At 39.2% G+C, this 19461-nt stretch overlaps 1 protein-coding gene across 12 annotated transcripts in view; it reads right to left on the minus strand.

Annotated features, from left to right (window-relative positions):
- The window catches only part of slmapa (sarcolemma associated protein a), an 86365-nt gene that overhangs the window by 39578 nt on the left and 27326 nt on the right, over positions 1 to 19461 (minus strand). For 11 of the 12 annotated variants that reach the window (XM_066698242.1, XM_066698240.1, XM_066698239.1 and 8 more), the window contains exons 2-4: positions 15016 to 15163; positions 13285 to 13357; positions 611 to 647 (exon numbers count right to left, since the gene is read on the minus strand). In XM_066698242.1, the coding sequence (XP_066554339.1) occupies positions 611 to 647; positions 13285 to 13357; positions 15016 to 15163 (258 nt within the window). Of the gene's footprint in view, positions 1 to 610; positions 648 to 733; positions 751 to 13284; positions 13358 to 15015; positions 15164 to 19461 lie in introns of those variants that run through there. The other variant, XM_066698244.1, reaches the window with a different exon arrangement.

A 19461-nucleotide genomic window follows, 5' to 3' on the forward strand; every position in this document is an offset into this window, starting at 1 on the left:
TTACATAATTCCCCCTCAGTTTGTACAGCGAAGTCAAACATTAGTCCCTTTTCCCAATTCTGCCCATTCACCTCATGGGATGCACGTCAGGACTCAGAAATGCTTTCAGTCACACTGCGTGAACCACAGGGCTCTGCTCTCAGGTTGAAAGGGCATTTTAGTAGAGGTCAAACAATCACATTAGCATACAACAAAAATATCACCGTAAGCATTGATGGTCATGATCCAGGAAAATCTCTGCATACTATGCAAGTGGTGGCACAGTCCATTCTGGGTTTTTGGTTTAACGGTATCATTAGATTTACTTTTTTAATAGTGAACAAGCCCCATTTCAGAAAAAAAAAAAAAAAAAAAAAAGCTTCAAAGGTCGTGATAGGAACAGCATGTGAGCGCGTGTTCAAGTCAAAAGTTCACAAAAGCTTTCTAAACAAAGGTCAGGAGGATATCAAATTTTTCTGCCGTAATGAGAAAAATCCAGCAAGCATGTGTAAGTGAGGCATTCGTCTCTAGTCTTCCGAGCTTGTCTATCCTCAGTTTGCCCATTTGACAGCTCCAAGCACCGCACACGCTCAGAATCCTGAAACAAACAAATGCCCAGCCATTCACTTACCTTATCTACAGGAAGCGGTAACGGCGCTTGAATGACACTGGAAAACATGGAAAAGAAAAGGATTCAGTCAGATTTATTATTTAAGATTCACAAGTGAAAGGAAAAAGTAGCCGTTCTGCTTACATTGTTTTGGAAGGACAGCGTATTAAGAGAAGGAAAAAAAAAAAAAAAAAAAAAAAAAAAACACGGTAGTTTCATATTCACCTCTGTAAATATTTAACTAAGATAGACGCACAGTACAGAGTTTGCCTTTTAAAGGGTTTGTTTTGAATAGGTGTGGTCGCAGCAAGGGCCAGAGCTCCTGCACACTGAAGTAGCCAGTCTTCAAAAACAGAAAAGTGAAAAGTGAATGTAGCTCTGTTCATTTACCCATTTGTTTTCATAACAATTAACTTTGACTATATACACTCACCTAAAGGATTATTAGGAACACCATACTAATACTGTGTTTGACCCCCTTTCGCCTTCAGAACTGCCTTAATTCTACGTGGCATTGATTCAACAAGGTGCTGAAAGCATTCTTTAGAAATGTTGGCCCATATTGATAGGATAGCATCTTGCAGTTGATGGAGATTTGTGGGATGCACATCCAGGGCACGAAGCTCCCGTTCCACCACATCCCAAAGATGCTCTATTGGGTTGAGATCTGGTGACTGTGGGGGCCAGTTTAGTACAGTGAACTCATTGTCATGTTCAAGAAACCAATTTGAAATGATTCGACCTTTGTGACATGGTGCATTATCCTGCTGGAAGTAGCCATCAGAGGATGGGTACATGGTGGTCATAAAGGGATGGACATGGTCAGAAACAATGCTCAGGTAGGCCGTGGCATTTAAACGATGCCCAATTGGCACTAAGGGGCCTAAAGTGTGCCAAGAAAACATCCCCCACACCATTACACCACCACCACCAGCCTGCACAGTGGTAACAAGGCATGATGGATCCATGTTCTCATTCTGTTTACGCCAAATTCTGACTCTACCATCTGAATGTCTCCACAGAAATCGAGACTCATCAGACCAGGCAACATTTTTCCAGACTTCAACTGTCCAATTTTGGTGAGCTTGTGCAAATTGTAGCCTCTTTTTCCTATTTGTAGTGGAGATGAGTGGTACCCGGTGGGGTCTTCTGCTGTTGTAGCCCATCCGCCTCAAGGTTGTACGTGTTGTGGCTTCACAGATGCTTTGCTGCATACCTCGGTTGTAACGAGTGGTTATTTCAGTCAAAGTTGCTCTTCTATCAGCTTGAATCAGTCGGCCCATTCTCCTCTGACTTCTAGCATCAACAAGGCATTTTCGCCCACAGGACTGCCGCATACTGGATGTTTTTCCCTTTTCACACCATTCTTTGGAAACCCTAGAAATGGTTGTGCGTGAAAATCCCAGTAACTGAGCAGATTGTGAAATACTCAGACCGGCCCGTCTGGCACCAACAACCATGCCACGCTCAAAATTGCTTAAATCACCTTTCTTTCCCATTCAGACATTCAGTTTGGAGTTCAGGAGATTGTCTTGACCAGGACCACACCCCTAAATGCATTGAAGCAACTGCCATGTGATTGGTTGGTTAGATAATTGCATTAATGAGAAATTGAACAGGTGTTCCTAATAATCCTTTAGATGAGTGTATATTGACTGCTCGTCATCAGGAATCGGTCAACAGCATTAAACTCAGCCTACATATAATATGATCATATTCTCAGGAATGCACACGTTAGCATTGCACAGACTGGACTGCTGTAATGACAAATTGATTCTAGTGTTTTAGACACACTGATGTACACTTCTCCACTCCACAGTCGACTCCTGAATACTTTGCTCAGTGCACATAATTCATAAAATGACTTTCATCCCATTTGCTCATATATATTATATATATATACACTCACCTAAAGGATTATTAGGAACACCTGTTCAATTTCTCATTAATGCAATTATCTAACCAACCAATCACATGGCAGTTGCTTCAATGCATTTAGGGGTGTGGTCCTGGTCAAGACAATCTCCTGAACTCCAAACTGAATGTCTGAATGGGAAAGAAAGGTGATTTAAGCAATTTTGAGCGTGGCATGGTTGTTGGTGCCAGACGGGCCGGTCTGAGTATTTCACAATCTACTCAGTTACTGGGATTTTCACGCACAACCATTTCTAGGGTTTACAAAGAATGGTGTGAAAAGGGAAAAACATCCAGTATGCGGCAGTCCTGTGGGCGAAAATGCCTTGTTGATGCTAGAGGTCAGAGGAGAATGGGCCGACTGATTCAAGCTGATAGAAGAGCAACTTTGACTGAAATAACCACTCGTTACAACCGAGGTATGCAGCAAAGCATTTGTGAAGCCACAACACGTACAACCTTGAGGCGGATGGGCTACAACAGCAGAAGACCCCACCGGGTACCACTCATCTCCACTACAAATAGGAAAAAGAGGCTACAATTTGCACAAGCTCGCCAAAATTGGACAGTTGAAGACTGGAAAAATGTTGCCTGGTCTGATGAGTCTCGATTTTCTGTTGAGACATTCAGATGGTAGAGTCAGAATTTGGCGTAAACAGAATGAGAACATGGATCCATCATGCCTTGTTACCACTGTGCAGGCTGGTGGTGGTGGTGTAGTGGTGTGGGGGATGTTTTCTTGGCACACTTTAGGCCCCTTAGTGCCAATTGGGCATCATTTAAATGCCACGGCCTACCTGAGCATTGTTTCTGACCATGTCCATCCCTTTATGACCACCATGTACCCATCCTCTGATGGCTACTTCCAGCAGGATAATGCACCATGTCACAAAGGTGGAATCATTTCAAATTGGTTTCTTGAACATGACAATGAGTTCACTGTACTAAACTGGCCCCCACAGTCACCAGATCTCAACCCAATAGAGCATCTTTGGGATGTGGTGGAACGGGAGCTTCGTGCCCTGGATGTGCATCCCACAAATCTCCATCAACTGCAAGATGCTATCCTATCAATATGGGCCAACATTTCTAAAGAATGCTTTCAGCACCTTGTTGAATCAATGCCACGTAGAATTAAGGCAGTTCTGAAGGCAAAAGGGGGTCAAACACAGTATTAGTATGGTGTTCCTAATAATCCTTTAGGTGAGTGTGTGTATATATATATATATTAAATAAAAAAAAAAAAAAAAAGATGACATGAGAAACCTCCCCAGGGAAACCTGCCTTAAGCTTTGTGCTGTGATTATCTCAGTGGCTCAACAAAAGAAGCACAAGTCAGCAGAGAAAAAAATAAAATGGCACTTGCCCCAGACTCTGGTCAAAGGAATTTTCATTCAAAAGCTATTTTTCATTCTCTTTTACAGCACGGCTAAGGCTCAATCTTAAAAGTCATGTGTTATGCAAGATGCTTTGTCATACAAGCAAAACCCTTCACCGAGCACGCCTGGAGTCACTGATGCTCTAGTTGGCAAATCTACACCTCACTTAAAGCCATCAATTCCTTTTTTCTTAGCCACCACACTATATGGTAACAATGAAGAGGAACTAATATTGTACCTTTGCATTCAATACTTTTAAACAAGGAGCCATGCATGTATTTAGCATTCAGTCTGTGACAATTGCTACACCTAACAAACCATATGATAAATGATAGGTGACATTAAAAAGTAAACTTAAAAGTACACCATCACAGATCCATCCCCCCTCCCCAAACCCACACCAACACTTTTAAAGTCCAGATTTTGATTCTATGTTCTTCGAGCTTCCTCCCAGTTAGGAAATGTTTAAAGGACATTTCCCTGCGTACTTCATCAGGGCAAAAAATGCATTTAAAGAGGAATACTACATTAAATAAAAACTTATGCTAAATCGGCATATTTCCAGCTGGCACCGTGTGATGGATTAAAATGATTTTCTAGCAGACGGCACACTAGTTGGGATGTTTTGAAGATTCCTGTCTGTTCTGATAAGATAGTCCAGAGGTGGAAATGCAGCCCTGTGCTTCTGTAGCATCTCCACTAAACTAGTGTTGGCTGCGAACACTGATCCTCTGCCATCTCACCCCATCCCATCTCCCCGATTCTTCAGTTGTTTTCATAATTCACTCTGGTGACCTCTTCTCCTCTCTCTCTGCATGTTCTGCTGCATATTTGAGTCTTTTCACAGAGCAGTAAAATGCCTGATGAGGTTTCTCTTACCTTCCCCTGCAGTGAGAAGACGAAACTGTCTATAATTAACTTCTCCAGCACATTTCTTAGCAGACATGCTAAGGCTGGCTCGAGAACAGTTTTCCAGGTTTCATGCATGGCCTTGACCTCGAGGGTGTGGCCTCACTCCGAGGACTTGGTGTTTAAAATTGCTCACATGTAAATCATTTAAATATCTGATATTTCTGAAAATAAATTGGAAAAGTCTTTCAGAATTTTTTTTTTTTTTTTTTTTAAACACTAGAACTGCCATAGACACTTTTTGTGCAACTCTTTGTATATAAGGCGTTTAAGTTGTAAACCCCTAAAATTAAGTTATACATTCTTCAACTGTCAGACTTCCAGTTTATGTGGTCTATACTGAATATAATACAGCCAACAATCAGGGCTATGTAATAAAATTAGTTATTTTGAAAGTTAATCTTGTTGATTGCTGAAACATGCGTTTTTCTGATATAGGTCTCGTCTGGCTGTCCTGACTAGCTCAGCAAGTTTCTGACTTTCCTGTGGAATTCAATGTTGATCACGTTGCAAACCCAGATCTCTGGATCAATGTCATGGTCAGTCAGCTGTTTGATCATGAATGCTAAATTATTTTTGAATTAGTGTAGGGCACTGTAGTGTGGAAAAGCTAGTTTTCTGCATTGATACGCAACTATAACAGATGGAGCCATTTCAAAGCGCCTTCACGTACATAGTCATACACGTCTAAGATATGTGCATAACGATATATACACCAGTTGACACAGTTTGTGTGAAGTTTATTTAATTGTTTGTTTTTTTCATGTTTATGTAGCCTATGTGCTCATAAAAAAAGCAATGTAAATGCATTGTTTCTGCTGTGAAAATGTGTAATGTTCATATGTAAAACTATTACATGTTGTTATTCAACTTTTTCATTTACATCACAGCTGTTTTATAAAGGAGCCGCACATGCGGGTGCGGTGGTTGTATGTAGCACGAAATGTTGGCGGTTCTAGTGTTAATTCAACATAATGTATAGCCTACTAAAATGTTTATAGATACATATAGTTGAAACAAAACAAGACATCTATTGTGCATTTGGTATTCTGTTCATAATTATGCAAGTCTAATAATTTTGTATTCCGAATTATAATGTATATATCTAATCCGATAGTCGCAACAGAGCTGTTTCCTTTATAAAAGTATCGTTAACGTAATAATGAATATTTCTAAACAGATTGTAAGTCACCCTGGACAAGGTAATTAAATACAAAATATACATAAAGAATAAAATAATTGCAAGGTATGAAATACATTACAATAAACAATAACTTTAGTGCTAGTAAGAGCAAGTGTCAGAATTACAACTACAGTACTACTAATAATAGGTAACAATACGATTCAATTTCCTGATAATAAATGTTATATTGCAATGCAAGTATCGTTAATCTAATACAAAGCCAATGTAATTTATTTAAATTGGTGTGCAAAATATTAGAATATTGGATAAATAATTGATAATTCAATATTGTTGAATTTGGATAGTCCAATTAAATGCAATTATTATTAATAATTAATTATTATTAATTATTATTTATTTATAAGAGAAATGGGAATAAAAATGTCAAATACTAATTATATTACTCTTATTAGATTATTATTTTATATATATATATTTTTTTTTTTTAAGTAATCTAAAGTATTGTTAGGAATTTACCCAATATTTTGCATTGATTAGCTATTTTCATTTTTTATAGTGCTACAACAAATGCTAGCATTCTAACTATAGCTTAAATGAGAGCATCCAGAGCAAGAATGGGAGACGAGCTTTTCTCAGAGTGCAACTATGTAAAGTGCAATTTATCTTGTGAGCAGTGTGGTTCTGATCAAATGTCTATATCAGGGGTGCCCAACACGTTGATCGCGGATTGCTTGCCAGTCGATCACGAGAAGATTTTTAGAAATAGAATAGAATGCTATCCAAACCCCTCTTGGACAAATGTTAAACAAACATCAGTAGCATAATTGATCAATTCTGTCTACATCTAACCCAATTGATAAACCGCATGACTGTGGCCTTTACCTTTAAAATGTTTTATCGTTGACCTTGACCAGCTTGCCCTAAAAGGCTCCCGGCCTTGGCCTCAACCTTGGCCTTTTGGGTCCCGGCCGTGACCTTGAATCCAAGACTGACTTTTACTGGAGCAAAATAGGAAAACTACCTTGCTCAAGGGCAGTGTCCCCCATCTGGGATTGAACCCACTGAGCCCTAAACACTACAGTGAGCTCTACCACCTTTTCTGAAAAACACATCTACAGGCATTAAGAGAAGCTTTGGTACTCCGGAATTTGCTTTGATGTACATCACTGGGGGACTAGGCTGTTCTAAAGCTAAAACAGACATGTCTTGGATAGCCCCTCCCTGTTTCCATCCACACTGAAGCCTAGCCTGTGCCCTCTGGTCACAGCAGCTCTGCCATTGATATGCCTTTGCTATACATAGGAACCACAATACAAAGAGCACAAGATTTTTTTCCATGGGAGGAACACTACTATGGAGTGAAACAATGAATAGGCACAAGCTCAATATATTGAGCTGAGCTGTGTAAATTGAAAGTTGTAAAATGCATTATACTTTGAATTGCTTTGTATAATGTAAATTTGATTTGTAATGTTTGATGCCTTATACTTAACTGTATTCTTGCACATTGTATTGCGCTTATGTTGTAAGTCACCCGTGATAATAATATCCCTGTCAAACACATTACTAAACACTTCATACCTAAAAGAGAAACCAGGAGAGAAAAAAAAAAAAAAAAAAAAAAAAACCTGGTCAAACAACAACGTTAGGTTACCCGATTTCACGCTTACCCAGTCAGGCCCCTTGAGAAGATGGGTGCTTCTTTAGTAAACCTGATTCAAGGACCAAACTTCAGACCAAAACCAATTCTAGTTTGAACACAAGCTAAAACGAGAATAGAAAAGAGGCTTGAGACACGATGTTGCCGGTGAACTTCATTACAGGGCCGTCTCCACTGTACAGAGGTACGACTGGTTGGTGGACATTCCAACGCCAAAAGATCAAAAACAAACAGAAAACAATTACGTCAAAGCCAAGCAGGAGGATTCCCAACAGAGCACTGGAGCTGTGGCCTGTCAGACAGCGATCGGGTCTATGAAGCTGAGTGGACAGAGGCAGTGACAAAAGAACCAAAAGGCACCTCGTTTGAATAAAGGACAGAGGGAAAAAAAATAAAAAAATAAAACAGGTTCATCTGCTTGGTGTTGCAAACCGCTGTTAGCTTTACACTTCCTCCCATTGTAAAAAAATCTAAAACATGGCCGTTTTCATGACTGCTGGCACTGCACTTCTGCAAGGGGTTTTACAGTACCAGGCTGGGAGCAGCGGTCAGTCCTTGTCCTGAAGTAATGCGCGTGATATTCTTGGGAAGTAAGTATAGATTTCTCCGTCTAACAGCTTAGGAGAAACCTTAGCAAAGACATCAAGTTGGCATGTTACCCTGTGCTTAAACTGTCCCCGAGAGACTATGCAAGCCGACACATCCTGACCTTCAATTTAAGAAATCTGGGGGAAATATTCCTAATGCATCGACAACAGGACAGTGACGGTAAGAGGGCTACAGATAAAACACAAGGGGTGTTGAGACGAAAAACTCAAAATATGAATGTAAAGTCAGTGTTCTAAAACACTGTGGAATTTGAGATTAAACTGATTGATGTTAAAATTAAATAAAATAGCCTAGATAGGCAAGTTCAATTTTTAAATACAAATTTTATAGAAAAATAGTGGTTTCTCTTAAAATGTTAAGTCTTTTGTACTTTGGATCAGTGCAAGTCTTTGCCGAAGATGGGAGATTCGTTTTTAAAAATATTGATTTTATTTCCCTAAGGCCTTGTTGTGAATCAGATTCAAAAGCTACCTCTCTAAATTCTGATCAGAGATTATTCAAATCTTGCAATTGACTTCTGTCCTTGAAATCCTTAAACACTGCGTTCAATAACATGACATCAGATGTTAAAATCTGCCTGCACCACAAATTGAGGTATCAGCCTTGTATGGTCTTAAACCTGCAAACAAGACTCTCAAAGCTGCCATCACAAAGCTTCTTGTTTATAGAAGCTGCAAATGACTCATTTAACTGGTTTTGAACAAAGAAAGCCATGGAAGAGATGGAGGTTTGAATCTTCTGGATCTGGAATGGAGAGGACCCCAGAGACCCCTGATGAAGCAGAAAGAGAAGGAGAGGGGAAAAAATAAATAAAAGAGGGGGTGGGTTTGTAGGGGGGGAGAAAAAAAAAAAGTATTCTATCTATATACACACACATACACTATATCCCAATTTTTTTGGCAGAGCATCATCAGGGAAGAAACCCAGCATCTGGTGATGTCTGGTTTCCAGACTTCAGGCAGTCATTGACTGCAAATGATTTGTGAGTTTCGATACTTGGTTGCAATTTAATTCATGATTATGCGTTTGTCCAAATACTTTTGAGCCCGTAATATTGGGGTGACCACATATAAAAATGGGTGAAATTCCTACACCGTTCACCCAATTTGGATGCAACTACCCTCAAATTAAAGATGAAAGTCTACTCTTAAAGCATTTATCTTTATTGTTTCCTTAGTTTCTGTACAGAGCCAAAATGAGGACAATTGTGTCAGTGTCCAAACATTTATGGACCTAACTGTACATACATATACACAGATGGGTGACAAATTAAATGAAAAAGTCTCAGTAAGGTGCTGGGCCACCACAAGCCGCCAGCTTCAATGCACCTTGGCCTAGATTCTATGAGTCTCTGGACTCTACTGGAGGGATGTAACACCATTCTTCCAAAAGATATTCCCTCGTTTGATGTTTTGATGGTCGAGAGCGCTGTCTAACACATTGGTCCAAAATCTCCCATAGGTGTTTAATTGGGTTGAAATATGGTGACTGTGAAGGCAATAGCATATGATTCACATCTATTTCATACTCAAACCACTGAGTGAGCTCTTGTGCCCTGTGGATGGGGCACTGTCATCCTGGAAGAGACCACTCCCATCAGGACAGAAATGTGTCACCATAGTTTAAAGGTGATCACTCAATAACTTTGTAATAATTAGCAGTGACCCTTCCCTCTAAGGAGACCCAAACCATGCCAGGAAAATGCCCCCCACAGCATAACAGAGCCTCCAGACCCCCTCACTGTAGGGGTCAAGCAGTCAGGCCTGTACCGTTCTCTTGGTGTCGCCATAGATGCAATCACCCACTTACGAGCCAGTTGAGTGTCTCTGTGACTGAAGCTCCTGCCATTCGTGCCCCCTCATGACCCGTCTTTTAAAGTCACTTAGATCCTTTCCTCTTGCCATATTGATCCAAAATCGAGGTCAACTGGGCCTGCTCAGCATTTGTATACATGCCACAGAGCACACTAGGATATTAATTGCTTAATCGTATCATGCAGTACACCTCTTTGGAGGCATTTTGCATTCGTTATGTTCCTGCACTCATTTATTCAGTTTTGTTTTTATATAAAATTGCAAACAATACATAAATAATAATTTTGATGGTTAAGATTTGATGCTCTAGCCCCCCACTTAATCCAAGATGCAGGTCTTTGCCTACAGAGGTTTCTGATGTAGCATGAAAATCATATTAAAATAAAATATTTATTGTACATGGGGGGGCATATTAGTCAGGAATAACATGTCAGTTTAAAATAAAAACTGTGTAGTAAGTGGTTTGAAAGCAAGATCTGCATTTTAAATTAAGTTCTTAAAAATAATTACAATGATTTTGGATATGTCCTGCCTTCAACAGCTAGACAAAATCTGCATCCAATTACTGAAGAAAGCTATATCTGCTGGCCAAAGATGAGGTAGGAGAGTCTACTAGGCTCAGAGGAAATGGCATATTGTCTTGGCATATTTACAGAATTTACGGTGGAAAATGAACAGACATTTACTTCTAAACATCTTTAAAATAGATATTTCCTCCCTACTCTCAGAAACAAGCAATTAATTCAGAATATTGGGTAATCAGTGAAGCGTTTGTAAGATTAAAAACAAATATAACCTACTGTACCGATGTTTAAAATTTCTTCTGCAGATAGTGATACATTTTATTTTTTTTCCGTAATTTCTGGAATTAATTTAATAATTCACAGTCACTGTCTGAAGATGCAACAGTCTTGATATATAGGGCTTTTCCCTGGGAAGCAAAATTGACAGCAGCACAACTTCAGGAGCACAATGCACACACCCCGACGCCCCCCCCCCCCCCAAGGTAAACACCATGACTGAGAACATGAAGCGGCCACTGAGTTGCATCAGTTGTAGTTGCAGCCCGAAGCCCTGGCGTGATGCCAAAGAGTAATGCTGTTTAACAACAAGAGGCCTGCTGCTAAAAATACCTCTGCGTGGTCTCCCCTTAATTATACCGAAGACACTGCACTTGGAGTTGCTATAGTGCGGTAGGCTCCTTAGAGGTTGCTCAGGACAAAATCACAGGTTTTCCTGATAAAAAGAGCCTGCGCATATGGCTCAGGCTGAGAATTGAGGAAGGTTAATTTGCATGTTGTAAAAATGCAACACTTCTCGTTTTCACAGACTCACTCTCACTAGAAAGCTCTGCATTATGGGAACAGGTGAGCATCACTTTATTACTTTCTCTGATGGAACAAATTTTCCGACATGTCCGCGATATGGATTACTTCCAAGGTCACAAATAAACACCTGCAACCCACACTCTCAAGAGTAATTTAGGCCCATCTGAGTCTTTTAATCTGTTCTCATATAAAACAAATGTGAATCTTTTAATGCAGTACCACATAGGACATACAAGGAGATCACATATCCACAAGGTGGAGTAGGAAGTAATTACATTAACAAGCAGTTTAATAAAATCTGGACTAATTTATTCACCCACTGAAGCATTTGATACAGTTGAATATTCACAAACTATGCAGCTGATACAGTAAAAGGATTACCATGTTAACTAACATTCAATCTGATTTGCAAGCAATTTCCTAATGTACATGAATAGCCTTGAATGGATTCCATTATTGAAAAGCATTTAAATTTCCTTCACCTTTAAGCATTTCACTTCAAGATAGCTGCACTGTTGGCATCATCAAAGAAAGAGAACAAACCCTCACTTTTCAATTGGGGACATTCATCTCAGATCAAAACCAAAGGAGCTGAAACCTAGTTAAGATGATATCCTAAAATGCAGCCCCTGTTTCTGAAGAAGCCCTTGAGGTTGGATCACTTGGAAAACTAGATACTCACACACCTTGTGTCTGCATATTTGGCAGCCCTTGTAGGTCTGCAGCCAAAAGCAGCATCTTGTGGAAAATCCATCTGTCTATGGAAGCTGACCCCTAACCACTGCCTCTCTCAAATCTACACACTGTAATACAGCACAGATATACCACAGCACACTCAGTCTTTTGGACTGTATTGGTAAGAGTTAATCAGTCTTCGGGTGTCATCATATGAGAGAGAGACTGCATTCCTGAAACATCACATGAAGCCTAATTGACTGAACCCTACTTAGTTTGCTGGTGCACAGAGGTCTCTGCAGTCTGGATCACATTGCTGAATTTGAAACTCAGTTAGAAATTCATCAAAAAGGAACATGCAAACCCAAAGCTGGAAGGCTTTTAGAAAATTGTACAAGGCTAGACAGGTGAGAGGGAGCTGCAAACAGAGTGGTCCTTTTGCATTACCTTTTCCTCTAACTTCACCATTTAACACTTTCAATTCTAGACATTATAAACAATTTTTACATTGTTTTTCTCAAATCCGAGAACTATCATACACTGTTAGCGAAAACATTTATGAATTTAAGAACCCAAAAAAAATGAAATCTGTTCTGTTCTGTGTAGTCATTCAAATACACACGATTGGTAACTGACTGAAGCCAAAACTTATTAAAAATGTATTGTGCCATACATTTGCAAATGCAGTTCACAAAGGGAAAAAGCTAGACCACTTTAAATATAAATACCAAAATCCTAGAGTTGGCCCACAGTCTTTAAACTAAGACACTAAGGCTTTTTACTGGCTGATATGGCTAACTTATAGTCAACACTTCACTGTTGTGCATAATGTTCACATTTTGCATGAATCAAGCAGAAACTAAGCCAATTCTGGATTGGACTTCCATGCAGAATCGGTGAGCATTTGGTGTACACTGAGAACATCTGATTTTATTATAATCTTTAAATGTTTTAAGAGATCGGTACCCAAGACATGTCTAACAGCATTTAAATGTTTAAGTCCTTAAATGATTAAATACTTCAGTACTTCACTAGGCTTCTCTGCACAGTACTCCATTTTCACTGCACATACTCGTTTTATGCAATTTTATGTCCCAATCTAGGTGTCCTCTGTTTTACTTAAGTTAGCAAAGTCCATGTGTGCATTAATGCCAGTGTTAACAATTAAAAAAACAGCATTATGCTCAAATATAGGTAGGCCCCATCTCTAAATTGCAATACAACTACTGAACTGAATAATACTGGTATCATAAATATACTCACTCTGATCTTCTCCGAGCTTCCATGCCATCTGGTAAAAAGAGTTTGATTGTAGATACTATGCATCCATGGGTAACTGGAAAAAAGAGCACATGTAATATTAAACCAATAAAGTTTCAAATATGTACAACTTCAACATTAGAAATCCCCAGAGAAACAAAAGTCAGGTGACCTTCTGGAGCCATTTTATAACATTAAAATTTGTATTTAAATGGATGCATTCTATGTAACACACAGATGCATTATTTACCAGTCCCATGCACACAACACCATATCATCTTGCCTCCACATGTGTTACACACAGCAGTATTTCTGCATTTATACTGGCTAACGTGCTTCTCTTCTCCTCCATGTGATCTACATGGGAGGACAACTTCCTTTCCAACTACTTCAACATATTGAGCAAATGGTATTTTGCACTACACACTGAAAGCACACGTGTAACAATGACTGTGCAAAAGTGAGCTGAGCACATTTAAACGATCTTCAAGAGAAGTGTTACAGCCACAAACACAATCTGAATACAGGCGATACAGTTTGAGGAAGTACTGATTGAGACATCCCAGCTTCGATACAGCAATGTCTTTCGTTTTTGTAGAAAGCTGTAAATGCATCACTGGAACTTTGACATCCTGGGAGAGTTTAAGTCTCGCCTGTTCAAATACTGTAGAAAATACAGGAAGGTGGTTGTGGATTGACATTTCTTCACAAGGTGTAAAGGTAAACATGAAGGATCTTTAACAGTAGAAGCACAAGAGCTAAAAGATCCAAGTTCAAAGTGGTTCAACTGATTGGATCCCAGACCCAGTAAGTAGTCCCACGACTCTGCTGGAGATCCCAAAATGGTCCATTAGCCGGCCTGTGAATATGATTCACAGCAAAAGTGAAAAATTGAATGGATAACAAAGCTACCATACAATTAGGCCACTCTCCCAGTTCTCTTAATTTGATCAAGTGAGTAAGAAATAATCTAAGATCAGAAAGTTCTGTGAAGAAGCAGCTCCAGTTGCATTCTTGCATTCTCCTGTCCTGTACTGCTGCAATACAGCACTGTCCGTAATTAGCTGATGAAGCGACACTGCATTTGCCTGACCCTACTCCACGATTGTGAAAACAGCCATTTCATCTCCACACATTACAACATTAGTAGCCCAGCAAGTAGCTCTCTGCCGGGTTACAAAACCATTCTGCACCTCTGTGCCAATGAACAAAACCCACAAGAGGGTCAGAGCACCATTTTAATAAGTTAATGCAGCACATGGGTTTCAGCTCCACCTGCTTTTCTAAACCTACATCATCTCAAATACATCTATATAAAAACAAAACAAACTAACAAAAAATAACAATGAGGTTTTATCCTCTCAGATGTAGGGAAAAGTTACAGTTGTGCTTTTGTCACAATTTTAAAATGATCATGCAGTTTAAGCAACACATCGTTAAGCCCCAATCTGAAGCTCAGACAGTTCGTTTTTACACAATTATTGCTCACAAACATCAGCCATTCTTGGTCAATGCTCATGTACAAACTGAAGGGTGCTGCCAGAATGCACCATTAGGGGGAGCTGTAACCTTCACATGGTTTTGGCATCATGGAGAATTAGATTAAGGTAATCTTGAGAAAATGCCCCAAAAAACAGAAGCATTAGATTTGTATGCCTTTGGAAGGAGAAAGGGGAAAAAAAACAACTCCAAAATAGTTAAGGGTATGTATTGGGGGGGGTGATGGGCTCTCACCTTTGCGAGTGTTCTCCGTCACGTCCACGCCAAACTGGATGATGTCACCGGACAGGACCTCACATGGCGGGCTTTCCTCGGAGCCCCTGCTTAAGCGCTGGCTATTGATGAAGGTGCCATTGCTGCTCTTGGTGTCCTGGAGATAGAACTGGAAGGACAGGAAACAGGGGAGTCAGAAACTGAATAGGATTACAACAGGAGCTCCTGCCTGCCTCGTGTACAGTCAGCTCCTCATGTAGTCAAGCCCGAGTGAACTCTGACAGTGTCTCCTGGAATAGAGTTGTTTTAATTTGTTTTTATATTTCTCCAAATTTACAACTTTTTACAACAAAATCTAAGGGATTAACCCAGATGTCCTTTTTTCTATGCTTCCCCCTGAGCTTCAATAACACTATTGAAATGCTATTAAATTGACAAATTGTGAAGAACCTGTATTTTGTTCTTCTCTGGGATGTGATCAGTTTAGTCAAGTGACAGGTTAAGGCCACATTTTGGGTTAATGTGCTTATATAATTTTTTCTTCATTCTTCCCCATACACAAGTAAACTTCAATCAGGTTATGCATCTTTGAATATGAAGAAACAGGAAAAGTGCCTTGAATTAATTATGAAACGCAAGACATTACCATTAACAAAAATTGGTAACATCACTTTACATGAACAGAGCATGTATAAGATTTTACTGGACAATAAAAGATAGGCTAAATGCCACAGAAGAACCATGGAAAAGATAAGACCTTCCAAATATTTGCACACCTCTGCACTTAGACTTCGTAGCTTTCAAAGCCTCAAAATGAGATAACGTTCTGGTAAACTATCTTTTTCAAAGCTGCTTCCTTTCAAGATTACCTCAAGACAAGATGAAGCTTCAAAACTGTAAATAGTCCTGAAAATAAACCATGCTCAGTTTGGCTGTATTGCGGGAGAGGAACCTACTACTGCACCATCCAGATCACCAAAAACTTTAGTTTTCCTCTAAAGCCAATGTAATATTTCCCTTGATACAGAAAGGAAACAACCCAGTATTCCTGGTATCACTTACGAGCAACACTAGTTACACACTTCTACCCAGTAACTCACCATGCAAGAAATCTTATCTTATAAACTGCTATGAGTATTGCACAATGAGGAGTACAAAGACCTTGAAATGTAAACTACAGTGTTTCCCCTACCTTTATACTGAGGGGAGGGGGGGGGGCGCACCCCAAAGCTCACCAGCCACCCCCCAATGAACAACACGAAACAAACCAAAGCCCAGCACACATTGCGGACAACTGAAGATCGAGCAGAATGGTTTCCAAAGAGCAGGGAAGTTATCTGCTGTCAATGTCACATCCAGATAATAAAATGTAGTTTAATTACAGCCAAAGCCTGTTTCTTGCCCCACTCCACAGCCCTCCACCCCTCCACTTTAAGAGTGAGGTGGGGGGAGGGCTTAATTTTAGGGGTTTACAGTTTACATATAAAACACAGTTTAGAGCAGAGCTGCGGAGTGTCATCACATATCCTTCCATTGTTCGGCTGTCTGTACTCCTGAAGATGCTGCACAAACAGGAACGATTCCACTGCACTTCGGGAAGCAATACATTTGGCACGGCAACAAAATACTCTTTCAATCCAGGGAAGGGAAGGCTCAGTGTCAGGGGTTCTACCTGTCCTACCATACTTGAAACCACACTATCAGACACGTCCCAGACTAGCTACAATGCAGGAATGCTAACCTCCCCCAGTTGTGTAGAGCAGTGGTTCACAACCCTGGTCCTGGAAGACCCACTACCCTGCTTGTTTTTGTTCCAACCGAGCTCTCAATTACTAAATTGAACCCTTAAAAAGTAATAATTTTCTTACATTTGACATTGTAAACTAACTGATAAAAAGTTGGCTCCTTAATACATTAAGCTCCTTATCCAAATTGAAACTTAACTTAAAACCCCTACTGTTTAAAATAATTAAAAGGCTCTGAAGTATGAAATTATTACTTCAATTAATTGAAAGCACGGTTGGAACAAATACCAACAGGGTAGGGGATCCTACAGGCCAAGGGTTAAGAAACAATGATGTAGAGTCTACAGTTCTACATCCGAATCAACTGTACAAAATACTGAAACAAAAGATAAAAAAATCATACTGGAAAATACAGCTGGAGATAGGGCTGGGCGATTAATCTAATTAATTCAATTAATTTGAATTTGTTTTTGCACGATGAAGTTTTAAATCAGTATAAAATGCCTGAATCACAAAATCAACATTTTGTTATGTGCACAAGAATCTTAGTTTTGCCATGTTTGCAAAGGGCACATCGGCAATCTCCACTGTCATTCTCTAGGGGTATGCAGAGAACAAAAAAACAAAAAGCATGTGTGCAGTTTAAAAATGCTTTTTCCCCACCCCGATCGCTTAAAATATAAATTGATACAAAATGCATTAAGAGCCAAACAATCCTATAAATGCACATTGAAGCAATGTCGAGCAAACCACTGTGCTGTGTAAAGTCTGTATAAAGTCTATGGCACATAAAAAGTGGCAGCACAACAAACCCAGGTGCTGGACCTGCGACAGAAACACACAGAGGAATGGGAGCAATGTGTGGCAATGCGAGAGACAGATGCCAGCTCCTGTCCCACTCCCAAAACGCTGCTAAAATGCAGCTAACATTAGCTGCTTCATTTTCCAGTGTCATACCATATAACAAGGTGCCGCGGTGTCAGGAAATTACAGACAAGATGACATTTCATATCACAAAATATTTTTTAGGGATAGCATTCTAGAGACATTTTTTCAATTTTACTTAAAAAAAAAAAAAAAAAGTATGTGCAAAAAAAAAAAAAGTGACAGCTGTGGAAGTGCTGCTGTTTTGTTGTTCTTGCAAGAATGTTATTGCAGATGTAGGCCAAGTTGATATAGAATTTTCTTTTTTTTTTTTCATCTAAACAAATATTTAAATCGTCAATAAATCTGAAGAAAAAATAAATAAATAAACAAAACCACAGCACAATTCCTAGGTGAATAATGTGGTTTCCATAGTTAATCAGCAAACTACCATGACATTCATTACCAACAAACATTCAACACCGAAAGCACTCCATCTCACCATCAATCCATCCCACCCACAAACACACTGCACACACAGCTCAGCTGTAGCACGGTCTTCACTTAGGCAGTCTCATTCAGAGGCAGTTTTTGGACCCTTGTGAATATAAGAGGAACAAGAGCCTGAACAAACAAATTACTGAATCTTTTTAACTTACATTTTTTAAATTTTTTAGAAAGAATCCTTAAATACAGAGTTCTAAAATACTTTTTCCAGACATTGTTCAGTTAAGAACAATATCGGATATTTCGTTTCTGATTCAAACTTAAAGCAATGCTAATGTGATGGTGTACACTGTGTGTGATGTGGTCCAAATTCAGCGAGTTACATAGATAAAACTTACATAATGAGAAAGTTATATTGAAGAGTTGCATAACAAAAACTGTACAGTGCAGCAAACTACAGTACAAGATATAACCAATAGGGTGCATGAATATAGTACCCTTGAATAAGAACACTAAGAAATAAAAATAAAACTAAAGGTGCTTACATAATTCATTGGCACCTTCACGCCAAACAGAACAATCTAAATACAGCAACAGGATAAAGTATTCATACAGACTGTCCACATCGTATGCACAAATATTGCACTATTACATACATTTCAAAAAAGTAGTTTTCTAAAATCCTACATTGCTGTAGACATTTCACAGCTGCTTCAGTAAAATGTAAAACTTTGAGACAGCTATTAATAGATTTGAAAATTCTATCAATATATATATATATATTTTTAACGATTATACAAATAATGAAGATTCGGCATTAATGAAGCTTTTATAATTTTACACTCAGCGTAGCCCCACCTTAGAAATGACAATTAAAACCTTTACATGACATTGTGATTTAAAAGAAAATCAAGCAAATACTCAACTAATATTTTTTACACTCTACTAATTGCATAAAAAATTGCTGAATTCCCCCAAACTATCAGCAACCAACACCTTGCATGTTAATACTTGGGCATTATCAAAACTGCACCACCTGCAACTCTGCCAACAGTGTACCATATCCAACAAGACATGTGGCCCTAACAGTGTGGCTACGACTAACTTACATGTTCTGCCCTCAGACAGAAAATTGACATTGCAAAGAGCATCACTAATTTCACCTTCCATCCCGCCAGTGCCTGCCCTAAAGTAACCTGCATTTTAGGCCCGGATTTGTACAGTAAGGGAAGCAGATTGGAATCACTCGAATTAAAACAAATGCCAAAAGTTGACATTTACAGTGAGGGAAAAAAGTATTTGATCCCCTGCTGATTTTGTATGTTTGCCCACTGACAAAGAAATGATCAGTCTATAATTTTAATGGTAGGTGTATTTTAACAGTGAGAGACAGAATAACAACAAAAAAATC

The sequence above is a fragment of the Amia ocellicauda genome, chromosome 3, assembly GCF_036373705.1.
Source record: "Amia ocellicauda isolate fAmiCal2 chromosome 3, fAmiCal2.hap1, whole genome shotgun sequence".
In the NCBI taxonomy this organism is placed as follows: Eukaryota; Metazoa; Chordata; class Actinopteri; order Amiiformes; family Amiidae; genus Amia; species Amia ocellicauda.